At 49.6% G+C, this 18,524-nt stretch overlaps 1 protein-coding gene across 1 annotated transcript; it reads right to left on the reverse strand.

Moving 5' to 3' along the window:
* Positions 1 to 5,142: 5,142 nt before the first annotated feature.
* ETV4 (ETS variant transcription factor 4) lies at positions 5,143 to 18,524 on the reverse strand (the record flags this gene model as incomplete). The annotated part of the gene is made up of 11 exons (XM_079547262.1): positions 5,143 to 5,364; positions 6,070 to 6,171; positions 6,472 to 6,644; positions 6,963 to 7,031; positions 10,300 to 10,535; positions 11,327 to 11,485; positions 11,744 to 11,870; positions 14,443 to 14,496; positions 18,073 to 18,120; positions 18,294 to 18,390; positions 18,480 to 18,524. The coding sequence occupies 11 exons, from the start codon at positions 18,522 to 18,524 to the stop codon at positions 5,143 to 5,145; spliced, it is 1,332 nt and encodes a 443-aa protein (XP_079403388.1).

Below are 18,524 nucleotides of genomic sequence, written 5' to 3' on the forward strand. Positions count from 1 at the left end.
GTGACATCACAACCGTTGGTTTTTCAAGTGAATATTCTCTTACAGCTGAAATGTCTGTAAAACACAGTGTAACAGTTCCCTGTTTGAGAGCAGATCTGACTGCCCTGTGTGCACTGTGTCATGCTGGAGGTATCTGGAAATTGTTGGGTTTTTTTTTCTGTTGCAAACAGATGAAACTTATTTGGTGCCATAGATGGAGATCTCCAACTGTTTTGTTTGCTAAAGTTGTTTAAGTGAGTAGAAAGAACTTGGCTGGTTGTTCTCTACCTAGCTACCAAGAAATATGCTTCAATCTGCGAAGGAGATATGCTGTATTTATGTACAAAAGTGGACAGGGATGTTGTATATACTGTTTTATTATGTTATATAAATACCCTGAGCTCTTCCCTGCTGTTACGTCTTTACAGAGCTAAATAGAATTAGAAACTTTGTACGTTTGGAGGCTGTTTATTTTCCTTGTGTCACTGTGCAGATACAGTTGTCCTATTGAATCCTCTTCTGAGCCATTTCCCTTCTGCCTGCTGGCAGAGAACAAGCTTAGCAGTGAATTAGCTACAAGTAAAGGGGGAAAGGAGACAGGGAGTGAATAACTGGGCACGATTAAACTGAAGGGTTGCAACGAGTGCCATTCCCCAATGGTTGGCAGGCAGGCTGCTATTTGCCTCCAGCTTGTGCTAGTGAGCTGCATCAAGCTGTAGTTGGCTTATATATATATGTGTATGTTTTTATATCTTATTTTTGTCTGTCTTATTTCTTCCTGAAAGCCCAACCTTTTGCCCTTCATGCAAGAAAGATAAATGTGATTTTTACAGCCGCCCTCACACGTGCTCCATCTGCTATAGTAACTACTTTAGCCTCATTAATGGGCTTGTTACCAGAGCCAGTGTGACAGCAAAGTGCTCCTTATACAACGGGGGCTTTGTTTGTAGTAATTCAGTTTCCATGAGCTTTCTGTGACAATTGCAGAGGGCTGTGATGTCGAGCCATTAGCACTTGTGTGGAATTTTTCATTTATGAATGTATTGTTCTCTTCAAGCCAGCTGGGAATACAGCGAGCCCCCATTTTTAGCCCACGTGCTTTGTGTGTGCATTTTCTGTCACCTGCATAAATCCTTGGGCTGATGGCTCTGTGCTGCAGGTGCTGGAGCTGCATTGGTTTTGCTGCTTGGTCTGGGCTGAAAATGGTGCTGGTGCTTGTGGAGCTGCTTGGCCAGCAGTCTGTGTTCAGGAGGGAAAGGACGGAATCCTTGAGTGCAGAAAAGTTTCTCTTTTTGAAACAGTTCCCTTTGGCCAGAATAGAAGCAAAGAGGTGGAAACGAATTGGATCCTGGTGGCTCCTGGCTATTTTGGAAGCGTTGCCATTCATTTCTACTACCAAGATCTGTCAGTGCCTGAAAACTCTGCTGATGGAAATCCATTGTCAGACTGGTGCACCTGAGCAGAGCCTGCAAGGGGAGGAGGAGCTGCTGGGTGATGCAGGTGATACTGAGCAGTGCTGAGGGCCACAGCTGCCAAGCTCTGCCCTCTGGGTATCTGCTGGAGCCCTGGGGTCCTCCTGCAGTGAGCTGCCTGTGAGCACAGAGGTGTGAACTCCACTACAAATCCAGGATCAGAGCTGGGGAGAGCACCCAAAGCCCCTGCAGCACCAGTGGTGAATGCAGGCACTGCTCACCTGTGCTCAGCTGTGCATCCTTGCACCAATTTCTTTCATAATGTTCATAATTTCTATGTTCCTGTTGTGCATTAATGCAACTAGTTTAAAACTGCTGTGCCTGCTGGGCTGTTTATGTGGTTGGTCTTTTTGGTTTTGCTTTTTTGTTGTTGTTGTTCCCTCTTTAATAACTCGCCTTTAATTCATTTGTACTGGGATCCTTGAACTACGCCAGGGTTTTGCATAGGCAAAAATCAGTTTGGTTGGGGCTGTCAGCAGCTGGGATGTGCCTGCCTGACCCTGGGGGCTCTGTCTGTCTCTGCCTGATGGAATGAAAGCAGAAAGGGCAGCAGTGCACCCCAAACTCACATGGAGCTCACTCAGAGAAATGGAAACAGGTGCCACGGGGCTGAGCCAGAAGATGAGAGGCACTTCAGGTGCCATTAACTGCTCCAGCTAACGAGCTGCTATTGGGGATGACAATTGTTCCTGTGATTCGAGGAGGGGGGGGAGATGTGCAGAGGTGGCATTATGGGGCTGAGGAATTTAGCAGAGCAGATCTCTTGAGTGTATCTGCAAGCTCGATGCCTGTGTCCTCCATAAAACACTGCAGGGGTTTGGTTGTGCTGCTGTCAGTGCCCCTGGGGTTGTGCTCAGCCATGGTGTGTAATGGTGTGGCATGCACTGCTCAGCATTCTGGCTGGTGCTCCTGGGACAAGACCAGCACCAAAGCAGTGGAGCAGTGCCTGCTGCACTCTGTGCTGGATCAGGGAGAGATGTTTGCATTGTGTCACTAAATCCCCCTCCTGGTCAGGCGAGATTTGCTGTTGCTTTTCTTCATTATCACCATTCAGCCTTATGGAATCCAGGGGTAGAATATTTCCTGCGCTGACCTCCAGTCAGAAAATCCTATAGATGTGGGCTCAAGAGAGTTCAGCTCCACTTGGCAACCTGTTAGGGCTCATTCCTTTGTCCCAGACAGCACACACTTAAGGGTACATCTGGGACATGCTGTAATGTTGCACGTTAATTATTTACTATGACCAGAAAGGAACTTTGCATTGTGTTCTGTGTGAGAGATTTACAGCACATCCTGCTGGGCTCTGGGCTGTTACTGGAGGCAGAGGGATGGTAGGGCCGTGGGGCAAAAGGAGCAACCAAAAGGAATGCTAGAAAAAAGGTAAAACTGGAAAGAAATGAGTGCTGAGGGTTTATTTCCTGCTGCTCCCAAAGCACCATCATATCCTGAGGAATAAGCCAGTGGGATTAAATCTTAAATAGGGTGAGGAAACAATAGTAAAAAGTGTGAGAATATCAGGTGTACTTGCATCCAGGTGGCAGAGCGTTGTCATGAGCAGAAATTGCCCCTGGGGGTTTTCCCATGAAGAGCAATGGTGTGAGCTGTGTCCTTCCTCCCTGTTCTACATCTAGCATGGAGAAGAGCTGGCCTGGAAACGTATGGGGGGAAGGGACAGCGTTGTGCTGGAGCAGTGTCTGCACAACCCTTTGCACCCATGGATGTGCCACAAGGATCCAGCTTGGAGAAAAGCAGCACTGCTGGCTGCAACTGCAGGCATTTGGGTTTCTGAGTGCTGGAAACTCTCATGCAGGGTGGGATGGAGTTGGCACCTCCAGGAGCAGCACAAGGAGTGCTTGGCACCCCAGCAGCCTTGGCCTGGCTGAACTGGGACTGCAGAGTGCATTCATTAGCTCCCACTCTCTGCTGTGGGTATTATAAATCTCTGCCCTTTGGAGGTCACCCCCCCTCAATTATGAGAACCTGATCTTGCTGATTCCCAGAACTGCTCCGTGCAGCATTGATCCGTGCACTGACAACCCCGAGTGAAAGATGGGGCTGCAATATCACCCGACTGATAATCAGCTCCCTCCTCCTTTCTGGAAGGAAGCTTGAATGGGCTCAAGGGTAGCCCAAAGAACTCCAGAAAACAAATTGCTTCAGGCATCCTGCAGCTTGGAGGCATGGATCCAAAGCAAGCTACTGGAACAGCTAGGGGCTAAAAGGAAGGGGCAGCAACCAAAGACATAGACCAATTTATTAATTATAGTATTTTTTTACACTCATAAATAGTAAAGGCAGATTATACCAACAGCAGGGTCCCCCTTTGCCATCACTTTGGGACAGCGGAGGCACTGGTAGAGTGAGATGAGGCAGCAGGGCTGGGAGCCCAGGGCTGAGCATGGGAAGGCAGCAGCAGAGGGGGCTGCTCCTATGCCCCCCCAGGAGGGGCTGCTGTCAGCCCTGCAGGGCTGAAGCACAGAGGGAATGGGTCTTCCAGTCTGTTTTGGTACAGATTCACCACGCTGCTCCTCACCCAAATGGGATTGGAATTATTAATTAAGAAGTGCAGCACCTCTCCCTGAGGATGCGGTGCTCACTGTGAATTTTCACTGTAGTGGAAAAACAGTTAAAGTGCTGCTTAGGATGCAGATACATCTGCCTTTCCACCACTTCAGACTTTCCTTTAAAGAGGTAAATGCATGCAGAGGTTAGGTCTAAATTCAGCTGATAAGAGCTCTGATTTAAGTTATTCTACAGAGCCTTTTCATAATCTCTTCCCCCTCCCTCTCAGATACTTTTCGCACCTCAGATGATTTTCTAGCCAAGCCCATGAGCCTCCAAAGATCCTAGAAATGGTCCTAGCCCTTTCTAGGCTGAAACAGCCACACTACACTGCTGCACAGGTGGCAGAGGCAACAACATTGATTTGATTCAGACCCAGCACAGCACATCAGGCAGCTCTGTGGTTGCCCTGTGCTGGTTTCAGGGCCATGCACATTGAGAGTGCTCTCACTGTGGCCTCTAATCTTCAGCTGCCCAGCTCAGAAATATGTAGCAACCCTGGCATGAGGTGCTGCAGGCAAGGAGGTGGCAATGCAGGAGCATGCACGTACAAGATGGGTACTTTTCAGTGCCAACAAAGCAGTTCAGGAGGAGGCATTTGGTCTGCAGCCACATGGCACAGTTCTCCTGGGCAGAAGGGAAGATTGGCCCTGAGGAGGTGAATCTGCACAGGTCTGGGCTGCTTCTGGCTGAGGGCAGAATACCCAGGGAATCAGCACTGGAAGAACACAGCCAGCAGCAGCTGTGGCATCCCCAGCTGTGAGAAGAAGCTGAACAGGATGGCATCACCTCTGCCAAGGGGGGGGATGTTGTAGGTGGGTTCCTGCTGGAGGCAGCGACCACCTGTGATGCTGGGAAGCTGCAACTGCCCTGCTCAGGTGATGACTTCACACTGAGGAGTGGCCCCATCCTGCCAGATATGGGGTTGGCACCACCAGCACCCAGCAGCCCCATTAACCTCCTGCTGGTTATCCATCCATGCATCAACCTGAACCCTTCTCCTGCCCACAGCAGGTATCATAGTTCCGTGCAGCCCCAGGCTGGCCTGGGAAAACACCTATACAGCTTGGATACTAACCAGACATCTCCTTATATACACAAACAGGGTGGCACACAGCTCCAAGCAGCTCTAGTAGGTGTAGCCTTTGCCGTAGAGCTGCGGGGGGAGGCTCCCAAGGTCAGGCAGGTAAGCCGTGCTCTCATCCAGGTGGGACAGAGGCACCGTGTCCTCCTCGCTGATCTGCCGCTCCAGCTCTGTCTTCAGGGCCGGCCTCTGGTTGTCAGGGAAGGCCAGAGAGAACAGAGCCTCAGGCTCACACACAAACTTGTAGACATAGCGTTCCCCTGCCACCTGCAGGGAGAGAGAGAGCAGAGGATGCTGCCAACCACCTCACTGCCCAGCACGGTGTCACACACACAGTTATCGCCTCCAGGGTCCTGGATCTGGGAGAGAACATCCCCACCATGCGGGGCCAAGCCGCAGGCAGTGGATCTCTCTCTCAGCTGATCATCCACCTTTGCAGCTGCCTAAATTCAAGCTCTTCTTACTACTGATATGCAGGAAAATAATACAAAGAGGAGCCATAATGTCTTTGTGTCGTTCCCAGCTTCAGCTCCTTTGCACCATCCTCATTTAGCTGCTGCAGAGAGTGGATAGGGAGTGAGTAAATCAGTGAGCCCAAGGAGATGGTGCACCTGCAAGGCTTCCTGGCTCTCTCAAAAGGACCATCACAAGTGGCACAAAATCTCCAGCTCTGCTTATGGGGGTGGATAGTGACCAGGACAAGGGAGAATGGTTTTAAACTGAGACAGGGGAGGTTGAGGTTGGATATTAGGAGGAAGCTTTTCCACACAGAGGCTGGTGAGGCACTGGAACAGGTTGCCCAAGGAGGCTGCGGATGCCCCATTCCTGCAGGCATTCAAGGCCAGGCTGGATGTGGCTCTGGGCAGCCTGGTCTGCTGGTTGGTGACCTGCACATAGCAGGGGGTTGAAACCAGGTGAGCACTGTGGTCTTTTTCAACCCAGGCCATTCTATGATTCTCTTTGCAAACTCACCTTCTGCATGATGCCTTTCTCGTAATAGTAGCGAAGAGAGCGGCTCAGCTTGTCGTAGTTCATGGCTGGCCGGTTCTTCTGGATGCCCCACAGCCTGGCTACCTGCAGGATAAAACCACAGAGCACGTGAGCAGCTGTGAACAGAGAACATCATTCAGCCGATCAACTTTGGATAAAGGGGACCGCAGTCCATATAGAAACATTTACAGCACTTAAGGATGAGGCTCAAACAGTGGCACAGGCTCAGCAGTTCCAATTGCCTGCAGGACATTAAGAACAGTGAAAATGTGGCAGTGAGATATGGCTGGTGGGCACAGTGGGGGTGGGCTGAGGTTGGACCTGGGGGTCTTGGGGGTCAGCAGCTGCTCCCCCTGAGCATGCAGAGAAACATGAGGGCTTCACCTCTTCTGGCTCAATCAGCTTGAACTCCATCCCTCTTCCAGTCCAGGCAATGAAATGGGAGTTGGTGGGATCATCCAATAGAGCCACAAGGAACTGCCAAAGCTGGAGAGATCCCCTCCGCTGGTAGGGGGGGCCCTCCCGGTACCCTCCAACCTCCTGCTTGATGTCACCTGCTGAGAGGGACAAACAAAGTGCTTCTGAGGGTAAAACACAGCTGCAAAGAGAGCACAACCCATAAAAGCTTACCCAGAATATTTCAGTTCACGTTAACCAAAGCGGCAAATTCACCAGCAGCTCTTCTAGAAGCTCTGATGCACTTCCCAATTAAGATACAATCGTTAGAATGTGCTGCTAAAGATGCTCAGGAAATGGGGTGCCAAAGAGCTGCTCATGAATCACAGCGAATGCACTATGAGCAGCACAGGCAGTGGCCAAGCCGTGAGCACAGAGGCTGGATAAGCCCATTTAAAAGAAGTTACTCTTCCTCTAACCTTCAAATTTTTCTGGAACAACGCAGACATCATCAGCAAAGGGCCTCATCTGCTTGTCATAGCTGCAGCCTGGAAGGGGAAGGAAGGCACAAAGGAGTCAGAAGCAGACAGGGCAGCACAAGCACAGCTCTCAGGTGACAGACAGAGCCCTTCCTACAGCCCAGCCACCCCACTACAACTTTATCTTCACCACATTTTGTACCATGGATTGAACCAGTTGATCTCCATGGCGCTACCTGGCTTCCTCCAGAACAGCCCTTCCCATCAGGTCTGGGGCAACAGGCTCAGTTTGCACATCTCTCTCTTACCTGAAGCCTAGTATAAGATAACCATGCACTCTGGTGCTGTTTTCACAGGTGAGGAGGCATTATGGTTTGTTTTAGGGGCACTATGAAGATCTTAACAGAGAGCAGCCAACATTCAGGTGCTGATACACAGCGTCTTCCCATTGAAATAGAGCCAACATGAAGGCAAAAAACGATCAGAGCCCAAAAATCAAGCAGAAAGACTCCTTCAGATATCTGTGCAGCACATATTGTTGCCTGGTGCCATAATTTATATCCTCTCTATCTTGTTTCCTGCATTTTCTGTATCAAACACCCTCTGGATGGGAAGCTGTAATTGGGAGCTGTGGGTGAACGCAGCCCATGTCCTTCATACTCCCACGTAGAGCCATCAGTGCCCACAGATTTTGCTGATGCTGAGGGCAGAAGGGTGTTTGAGCTGACAGACTCTGCATTATTACGACCGTAAACCACTCTCAAAGAAGAGGTTTCCTGGGTTTGCCCATTTTCTCCCCCATCTGCCCAGCAAGGCCCAGTGAAAGCATGGTATCAGCAGGGGCACAGCATTCTCTGCTCCCACATGAGTTTGGGTGATGGATTTTTGTCTGCTAAAAAGGAATTAATTCAAAACCTCCATTAAAACACAGGAAAGCAGAAGGAATATTCCCTCTAGAACAGCATGTGGGATGAGCACTGTCAGGGCAGCACATCTTCAGACAGAAACAAATAAGATTTTTCCCTTGTGGAAAATGAGAATTATCCAATTGCTCTGGCACATAGAGAGCTATTTGCAGAACCATGAACTTGATTTCTGTTGGTGACCCTCGGAGATCTCTGCTGTTTGCTCTGCCTTGCCCTGCTCCTATGGGAAGAAGCAGGTGGAGGCTGACACTGACAGAGAGATTTGCACTGAGCTCCGTGCTGTGGCCATGGGACAGGCCAGCTTGGGGGCAGCCAACCTGCTTTAGCGGCAAGCTTTTAGCTCTGCTCATCAGCAGGTTTATTTCACACAGCACAGGGTTTTGCTGCAGGGAGCAGCACTCAGGTTTCCAGCAGCAGCTGTGGGTACCAGGCAGCAGTGAAAGGTGATCCCAGCACCTCCATTTTTGTGAATGAAATCCCTCTGCCTCCATTCAGAGCAGAGGAACGGGACCAGGAGGGCACAGAGTGTGACCCCATAATGCCACCCCATAGCACTATCCCATAGGGTCACCTCATAGCACTACCCCATAACAACTGCCCCATAGCATCACCTTATAGTACAATGCAAACCCTGCATCCCGAGCAGCTCAGGGTCACCTCTGCTGCAAAGACCTGACGTGGATGTTCTGTACTGGCTCTGAGATATTGGATGCCTTCCTTTCTGCTGTTAATGGTAGAAGGTTTTTGGTATAATTCCATCCACGCTGATCTCATATCTCTCCCTCTCTGCTTCCTGCCAGCTTCCACGTCCCCCTCAAGAGGGAAACTCCCCTTGAAGCTGGGAACATCTTTTCCCTCCCCTCCATTCCTAAAGCCTTCAATGGGAAACTTCAGCACCCAGTGTTGAGTTCCCTGCACAGGACTCTCCAACATATTAATTTATCTGGTTAGGGTCTTCTATGTAGGCACTGCTATGGTCTCCAAATGCCTTCTGAAGGAAGTGAATAGCAGAAGTCTTGAGATTCCTCCAAGATCCTGTTTCTGATGCCTCTTATTACCAAGCAGATAAGACAAAGAAAAAGAGCTAAAGGGGAGGAAAAAAGGTCCTTTTAACACAGTGCACATCATCCTCCAGCTGCAAGGAGCTAAAAGGAAGTTTATCTGCTTGTGTCTGTTGTTGCACTTGTTTGCACCTTTGCACAGATGTGTAACCCAGAACACAGACCTGGGTGGCACAGAGAAGCAGCTCCTATGATCCCTTGGCATTGGGGCAAACAGGTCCCCTGGCTGTATGCTTCTATTTGCATCATTTCTTGTTCTATGGCAGTGGCAATGCATTGCTACCAAGATACAAGAGAAGCTTGTAGAGCAGAAAATGAAGCAGGGAGACAAGCCCCAACTCCAGTTTCTCTGCCAGTCCTTTGGCAGAGCCAAACTTCTGCCTTCAGGGACTCGCCCTTGGAATCCAACCAGAATGATCAGCATTACCTGACCAGATAAAAATATATCTAAGAATGCAAGATTCTTGTCCAAACCTCCTAAATGCACTGGGCTGGGCAAAGGCCCAAATGGTTTTCAGAGACTGTGGCCAAGAAGCCGGTTTTGGTTCCATTAATGCAAATGAAATCAGTGGTGTTTATTAATGCAGTGATCCAGTCTGGCTGAAATGAAGTATGGCATTGCATGAGCATTTCCCAGGTTTTTAATTACCTACAAACACAGCGCTCCTTTCTCATGCTTTACAGATTCAGGTTTTGATGAATGCGATCCCACATGCCCACACTGCTCTGGAAAGGCTGCGGGGGGGGGGGGGGAATTGAAATCTGGTTCAGACCTCACCACAAAGCACAGGATGTAACAATGAGCACAACCTTGCAGTTTCTGGAGCAGCTTCACCAGAAAGGAGTGGGCAGGAAAACACTTTTCCAGTCAGAACGGGTTTCTCATCCTGTCAAAATCAGCTGTTGTCCAAAGGCATTCAACTTCAGTATGAGGCGAGGAAGAACGTTTGACCTCCAGGGCTGCCAAAACAGGCTTAAGAATAAGCCAACCTTTTCTAGGTTAATCAAGGAATTGCAAAGCCTCCTCCAAAGGCTGCTTATTCTCTTGTAAAGCAACAAGGTGCACGCCTTAAATCTAGTCTGAGTGGGGTTATCTTCACCTTTGAGCTCCTATATCTAGTTTTCAGCCTACCAGAAATCCCTTCCTTACAGAAAGCGAATGCCCCAACCTCCCCTTTAGCACCCCAAGCAGAACTGCTTGCATTCCTCACTACACAGCCACCTTCCCAGCTCCTGAAGATGCAACCAAGCACAATTGGAAAGGCCAGAATCCAACAATGATGGATGTTCACCCATGGACTTGGCTCACCCAAACCAATGCCACTGTCAGAAGGAGCTCCCTTTGCCCACCTGAGTCATACATGTAGTCCACCTGCTCCTGCTTGACGACCACGGCTGCTGGGTACTGACAGCTGCTGCCTGCCTGCTCGTACCGAGGGTCGTGGAACTCCTGCTTGAAGCCCTGTGGGGGGAACTGGAGGCATTGCTCAGATATGGGGCGCTGGTAGGTGATGGGAGCATCCCGGGCCATGCCCTGGGAGGAGGGGAAGGAGCGGCACATCTCCACAGGTGGCTGGTAGGCAGAGCTGCAAGAGAAGAGAGGGCATGGGATGCTTTCCTGGCCTTCTAAGCTGGTGTTGGGCTGCTCAAGGGGACAAAAGGCCTCGTGCTGCTTGCTGCATGGGCTGGAGGAGCTGCACGCAGAGGTGGGGCAGGGAGTCAACCCTACAGTGGGTGTTTGCAATGACAACAACAACAACACAGCCCATCGTTTGCAACAGTGAGCTTCACGTCAGACTTCCCTTCAAACCCCTGGCAGCAGCTGTGGATTCAAGGTGCTTTAGGCTGGGGGGATTGCTGGAAGTGAGCACTTGGGTTTGGATCATAGAATTTGGTTGTACTGGAAGGATCCTGGAAGTATCTGGTTCCACTCCCCCTGCCATGGGCTGGGTACCCCCCAGCAGCTCAGGCAGCCCAGGGCTCATCCATGGCCATGGACACCTCCAGGGAAGGGCACCTCCAGCACCTCACCACCCTCTGGGTAAAGAATTTTCTCCTCCCATCTCACCTACATCTCCCCTTTTTTAGTTTAAGGGCATTCTCCTCCTGTTTATAAGCTCCTCTCAAGTACAAGGTAGCTGCAATGAGGTCTCCCCCAGAGCCTCCTCTTCTCCCTCAGCCTTTCTCCATAGCAGAGGTGTTGTAGGCTCTGAGCATCCTTGTGGCCACCTCTGGACCCACCCCACATCTTTGTTGCTCTGGGGGTCTCACAAGAGCAGAGCAGAGAGGTACGGTCCCCTCCCTGCCCTGCTGATGCAGCCATCTCTCTTTCCCAAACCCAAACAGACCGACCCAGCCAATGGCTGCCACAGTTCACCTGTTTTCAATGAGGTATCCACAGCTGGACGTGGGGTGGGGTGGCCCTGAAGGAGTCAGGAAGTTCCTGTCCTGTCTGGGGAACTGCTGGAGCTGCGACTGGATTGGGGTTCCTGGGTCAGGGGACTTGATCCCAACTGGTCTGGGTTGATCATAGGCACTGGGGGAGTCAAACATATTGGAGCATTACAATCCCATGGTTATGATGCACTCAGTATTGCTCTCATCAACACTAGGGAGGAAAAAAGATGCTGGCCCTCTGCTATGCCATGCATTGGAAATATCAACCCCCTGTGTTATCCGTGCTGCAGATCCATACCACGCTGCCCTCCCCCAGGTCAGGTCGTGGCAATAAGAGCTCATCAGATAACACTGCAGCACCCCATTTCCCAACAGCCCCCATCCCTCCCTGTGTTACCTGGCGTAAAGGCACTGCTCTCCATTGTGGTATTGGAATGGCTGCTTGTGGTTGCAGGACAGCGTGGGGTCCGAGGAGGGACTCTGTGGCTCCTTTTTAATCTTTGCAGGAGGGCTGTGAAAAGCTACTGAGGGGGAGAGGTGGGAAAATCAAGCTGAAACTTCTCTCATTTACAGAGAAAGTCCCGAGGGGTTGCATGCAGGAATCCCATTTTTCAACACATGAAAGCAAAGCTCTGGTTTGCATCACCAGGCAAAACTCTCTTCCGTTGGCATACTTGTTAAACATGTCTTATGGGTAGCATTACCATGTCACACTGCATTAAGTTATAATGCAATCATACGATGCCACACTGAGGATTTCCTGATTGTATGGTTTGTCCTGCATGAAAATAAGTGTGAGGCTTCTGTAGACAATGAGCTGAGAGCTTTCCCTGGGAAAATACTATTATAGATTGCATCCTATTACTGGCAGTCACCAGACGAACTCACACAAAAAGCATTTCCAGAAGCACAACCAACTCAGAACTGGAGGTCCTGTTCTAGAAGAGCCTCATCAGTGCTCACACAGAACCTGACTTCAGGTCCCTGTTTTCACCAAACCCACCTCCAAGCTGGAAGAGCAGCTTGCAGATCCTCTCTGCAGCCTCTTTCCTAGGCTGTAATAGGAGGAATATTTCTGGGCTGGTTAAGGTTTCATGAATAACAAACGTGGGTTGCAGTTCTCAGCGTCAGGATGTGGGTAGCGTTACTTCTTGTGCTTAATTAAATCCAGCAGGGAACTCAACTTCCTTCACCCATTCCTCTGGAAATCTCACCCTGGCTTAGGGATGCGGTGAGCATCTTCTGCCTATGGGCTCTGCTGCTGCTGCTGCTGGTAGGAGGCTATGGCACTTAGAGGGGAAGGAAGAGTAACCCCAAAGAAATGCCCAGCTCTGTTTATACAAACAAGGGAGAGATCAGTCTCCCAAATGAGGGCTGAGCCCTTCCCAAGGCTTGCTGCAGTCCCTTTGCCAGTTTCCTCCCACCTCTTTGAGGTGACACAACCCTGCTTGCGAGCAGTGGGATGTCCAGAGCTGTGATTACAGTTTGAAGGGTGGAAGATCACATCCTGAGCCACAAATAACTCATTTTGCTGGGTTTGTTTCTGCACTAACCTGTGCCATGGGAGCACCAGCTGTGCCTCACTGCAAGCCTGGCAGTTCCTAAGCACCTCAGCAAGCTGCTAACAAGAGGGTTGGGGAAGGGGCTGCTGCTTCTTTCCCTCAGTACACAACATTCTGACCACTTCTTACTGCTAGCACTTCCCCACCCTGCTCCAGAATTAGATCTCTGCAAGAGGAGGGGGGAAAAATAGCCCACTAGTCTGGATCTGTTTGCCCACTTTGGGATTCAGCTCACTCCAGGAAAGCCTGTCTTCACCCTCTGCACCATGCCAGCACCCAGAGGGATCCAAGCAACCTGACAGAATCAGAATAAATAAATACATCCATCAGAGAGCAGAGCCTCAAACTGCTTTTGGCTTCCTGAGGATGAGGGGCTCCCGTGGGCACCCCTGAGCTGCTCTTCCCAAAGCACACCAAAGTAAACCTTTACAAGTTCACACCTGTAAAGGGACAGGCAGAACCCACCTAAAAACACTGATGTGTTGGCTGAGCCTGCAGGGAAAAAAAAAAAAAACAACAAAAACCAACACAAATAGAAATACTCTGCCCAGTACACTGAGCTCCATCGAAACCTCAAGCAGTAAAATGTGCTGGGAGCAGCCCACTCCTTCTGGCCCCTGCTAGCTGGAACAGGAGATCGCATTACAACTGGCTCATTCATTGAGATAGGAACATGGGATCGGCCCTCCTCTCAGTTCTAGGTCAAAGAAAGGAAGAAACAAGCTGCATGACTCAGAGAGCAAGCCTGGAGCCAAGCTGGGAAGGAAGGAGGAGAAAACCACTCGGAGGAGCGTTTTGTTTTGGTTTTCATGGGGAGAATTGTCCTGAACAGAGAGGAAGAGAGATGGGATAACAGCACAGCTGACTGCAGTTGGCTGTCAATGAACATTTACATCCTGCCCAGAGGGTGGAGTGACTGCTGTGCCATTGGCATTTGGGCAGGAGAGGAGCAGGAATTGCTGCACAGCCATGGGCAGAAGCTCCCAGCCCCATGTGAGACCTGCATGATGCTCTGCAGGATGGATGCAAATGCTGTGCTCTGCACACTCTGGTGCAAACAGGGCTGTTTTCAGCACGTGTTTTCAGTTCCTAAGGGCAGCATGAGCTCATGTGGGTGAGCAGAGCCCCAGAGCGTTCCCCCCTAGGACATGCAACACCCAGAATTCCACACACAGCCTAACTCCTTCCAATCTGGGATGAGCAACAGCACAAATTCTACCTTTGGTTATCATATTAATGCCCTCTATAAGCTCTTCAGGATGCCTGATCGTTCCCACGTGCACCACCTAAAAACAAAACCCACTGAATCAGCTCAGCATAAGGTTTGGTAGCTCTGAGCACACGGACATCCCTGCATGGTGTGAATGGGAACAGTGGGGCTTCGTTGTCACTGTCACAACAGAGCAGGACTGAGCAGAGCACTTCAGCCTCCGTATCTGTGTCACATCTGCAGAGTCCTTTGGGGGGTAAATGGATCCTGGAAACACATCCAGCCCTTCTCCCTTGAGGTGCACAGCCACCCCACGCCACTTACGGTTTTCTGAATGGAAGTCAGGCACAAATTGCTCATCGCTGTCTGGAACCTGAGCTGCCAGGGGGAGGGGTAAAGAGAGAGAAAGAGAGGAGAGAATTAGATTTGGTACTTTGTATGGTGTAATTAACAGTAAAGTAGAAATGATTCTATGCTGGAAAGACCTGAGCACTTCAGTGCTCACAGAGCTGCTTCCCTTTGGGTTTTGTGGATCCAGCTCTGCTGCCCACAGAGCTATGCTTCAGCATCCTGCCCCTTCCTTGGGAGCAGAAAGGGTGACAGCAAGTTTACCAGCTCCAGATTCACTTTTCCCAACCAACATCAAACGTGGGATCTTTTTAAAAAGCATTTAGCAAAGGAAACGCTCTGACCAGCTGAGGGATTTGGAAAGGCTGTGCCAAAGCAGCAAGGAGAGCACGAAACACCTACATCTTTGTATAGGAAGGATCTTTCAGCAGCTCCAGCAGCAGGGGATAGCTGCTAACAGGATAGGAGACCACTTGTAGATGGGCAGGAAGACAACATTTAGGAGGAAAACAACAATACCTGGAAGGAGATATTGCTGAACAACTCCAGCATCTCACTAACAGCACAAAGTCTAGACTTAATGTCTCCCTCAGCCGAAACAAAGAGCCTCATGGCAAAAAGTCAGCAGCACGATAGAGGAAGGAGTTTGATTGCAAGGTGCTCAAGTGGGCCTTTGGCAGATTAACATTAAAAAAAAAGACAAACCCAAATGCTTTCATAGTGCAGAGTGCTACTGTAGGCTGTTTTGACACCAGAATGCTGGGATATCCAAGTGGTGCTGCTGTGTTTGTTGTAGTTACCAGCTCTTGTGATTTCACAGCCGTCAGCCACACGTCCTCCTGCACTTCCTGCATCTCCCATTTGCCAAGAGCAGCATTCCTAACTTCACCCTTGCGCATCCATACAGGGAATAATTCCTTCCAACGTTCCAAGCACAAACACTGCTGAGTCCTATCCTTGCTGATGAGTCTGCTCTGCTTCCCTCAGCCCACATCCCACAGCCCTCACTGCACACAGCAAGGAATCATCTTGGGGAGAACCTTCACCACAGCAGACGCCTGTTGCAATAATATTTTATAACTTCCAGCTATTATTTTTATGCCCCTTTAACTGCAGGGAAAGGAAAGTTTGCAGCTGAAGTCACAAAACCACTTACAAAATATACTGCTGGTTCACTGCAGACCTTGCTCTGGATATTGCGGCACAAACAGAAGCCTGCACTCAGCTCTAAAGCAATGCAGAGAGAGTAAAGGGAGATGAGCAATGGAAGCCCACTGATCTCGGTCATGTGAAGCCAAGATAGACAAGACATGCCAAAAATAAACCTCAGGGAATAATCCAGGCTAACAACGGGCAGCGGATTAGAGTGGAACTAGCTGAGCTCTTCTCACTGCAATCACTGCTCCTTAAAATAACCCATGTGCCAGCTAACGGGGACCGTAAGTCACAAAAGGAGGGGGAACAGAAGCAAACCTGCCCAATTCCCGGCATGAACCACCTACAGAAAGTGACTGAGAAGAAATAATGCCATCACACCCTCCGAGCTGAGGTTGGGTTTCTCAGCTCAGCGCGCGTCGCTTTGCTGACAGCTTCATTCCAAGATCTGCACCGTCACCATCTGCCAGCCTCACATCAGCACATTCTGACAGATTCTGGATGTGGATGAGCTGTGTAAAACCTTCCTCTTTTCTGAAAGCATGCAGCAGTTTTTAAATCACAGGGCATTTTCTCACACGTGTTTCTCTTGCGTTCAGCCTGGAGGTTTAATCTGATAACATGGATAAAGGGGACAGAAGATCTGCTTGTTATCAGACAGCAACAAAACAGCCTCCAACAGATTTTTGTTCTCCACTTCTACTGTCACCTCTCAGAAATAATCCACTGCACAAAGCCACCTCCAAAGCCTTCCTTTAATGGCTCTTATTTCTGGGCTCTACCCTCTCATTTCATTTTGTCCCCGTTAAAATCTTGTCTTCTCAGCTCCGAAGATTCATTAGTAATTTCAAGAATAGTCCACGTGCCCATCAAAAATAAAAGTCATTACATTTTATGAGGCACTGAGCGCTGCAGGCACTGCACTTCTTGTGACTGCAGCATAAAATTAAGGGATAGGAAACCCAGAGCCCCATCCTCAGCTGTGGGATCTTGACAAGATGTTGGGATGCTCTGCCACTCAGCTGCACCCAGAAGATGGAGAGCACAGCACATCATTGCTGAGTGCATCGTGAGGAATCACTCACAGAAAGCAGCAAAGTGTTTGAAGTTATGGGAGCGAAAGGCATTTTAAAGCTGTGGAGCATTCAGACTTATAAAGAGAGTGAGAAGGGGGGGATTTCATCTGGCAGGATGCAAAGAGCAGAGCTGTTAGCACAACCTAAAGTTCCTTCCATCTTCAGAGCTATTAAAGAGTTTTTCCTCCAAGCAGAAGGAACTCAGTAGCAATGATAACATCGTGCTGCTGCTTTTCCTCTAAGGTTTGCATTATAGGTAATGAAACACGTTAATGACAGTTCCCTTTCTCCATCCACTGCTATGAGACCTCAGTGCAGCCTCCCTTCCACCTGAGGCACTGACCATCTGCAGAGTGGGAATGAATTCACACCAATGGGCACCAGTTCTTTGGGTTAATATTTGAAAACGTTATCAAGCATCAGAAAACTCAAAATTGAAAGACTGCTGCAATCTGACTGATATAAAAATCTCAATGGAGAAATCAGTCCCAAGCAAGCATGCAGCTCCATAGATCCAACAGACAGCCAGTAATTAATACCGACATTCCTGCTCCAAATTAGCAGTGTTTCAACCCCAGAACAGCCTCAGTTAATTTCTATTGTACCCTTAAATCCTCACTGAGTTCTGCCTACTCCAAATTGAAAAGAACCACAAAGATGTTCCTTTACTTAACTACTATTTAACCATTGAGAACCGATATCACAGTGAGCGCTCTCCTATTGACCACGAGTCTGTCCTTAAGGAAACCTTTTCAGTTCCTCTACAAAACAGATCGTTTGAAGCACAAATTCAGATTCACAAATTCATTTTCATTCAAATTCACAATTTGAGAACAAATTCACTACATCGCCCAGAACCATTTTCACTCGGAATTAACGGCACTCCCCAGCACTTGAGGCTTTCTCTTCTTTGAAGCCAAGAGAGAAAACAGTTTAGATATTAATGTAGAACGATGAACTCCAGGATGGTACTTGCAGAGAATTATCTTCCAAAAGAAAAAGCCTTAGGAAAAGCACCTCGGCTCCCAAACTAAAATAACAGTTCATTGTTTGTTTAAGAAAATAGAATTGTTTTGGTAACTAACAAAGATCAGCGACAAATTAGCATAAAATCAAACCGGTTACAAGTAGAGGCTGAAACAAAAATTGTAACCAGGAAAACGGGCTGGCAGCCAAGTTCCATTCATAAGCAAATACCCAGCACAATGGTGTGATTCATGCTTCTTCATTTACACAGCGCAGAGGTTGGCAAGCCTGAAAAAAAATCCTCAATGTTTGGAGCTGGGCAAACAAAGCAAAGGAACAGTACAAACACCAAAAAGACAAAGAAGCGAAAGACGAAGAAACCAAAACAGAGCGAGGGGAAGGAGCCTACCTTCTGTCAGCCAAGTCTCCTGGAACTGGCTCAAGTCCTGGAAGAGGTCTGCACGAAAAGCGAGAGGTTTCTTCAGTGGAGCTCTGGGGAGGGACAGCGGGATGCTCCAGCGGGGAGACGCCGGGCGGGACGGGGAGGTGGGGGCGGAGGCACAGGGGGAGGACCCGGCCCCTGCCCAGAGCCTTCCCCAGCCTCCCCCGCCAGCACCCCCCCACCCTTACCTTCCGAATCCTGCGCCGGCAGTAAGCCCGGCTCCATGGGGCTCTTCCCAGCGCTCGTCGGAGTCCGGCACCCGGAGCCCGCATGGCCCGGCGGCGGCTGCAGGAGGAGCGGATCAGCGCGGGACTCCGAGAGGGGGCCGCCCAGACCCTGAGCCCCATCCCACTCCCGGTAGAGCCACCACTCACCTGGGGGAAAGTGAACGGCACCTGCTGGTCCACGTACCCCTTCAT

This window comes from Tetrao urogallus, assembly GCF_951394365.1.
Source record: "Tetrao urogallus genome assembly, chromosome: 26".
NCBI classification, from domain to species: domain Eukaryota; kingdom Metazoa; phylum Chordata; class Aves; order Galliformes; family Phasianidae; genus Tetrao; species Tetrao urogallus.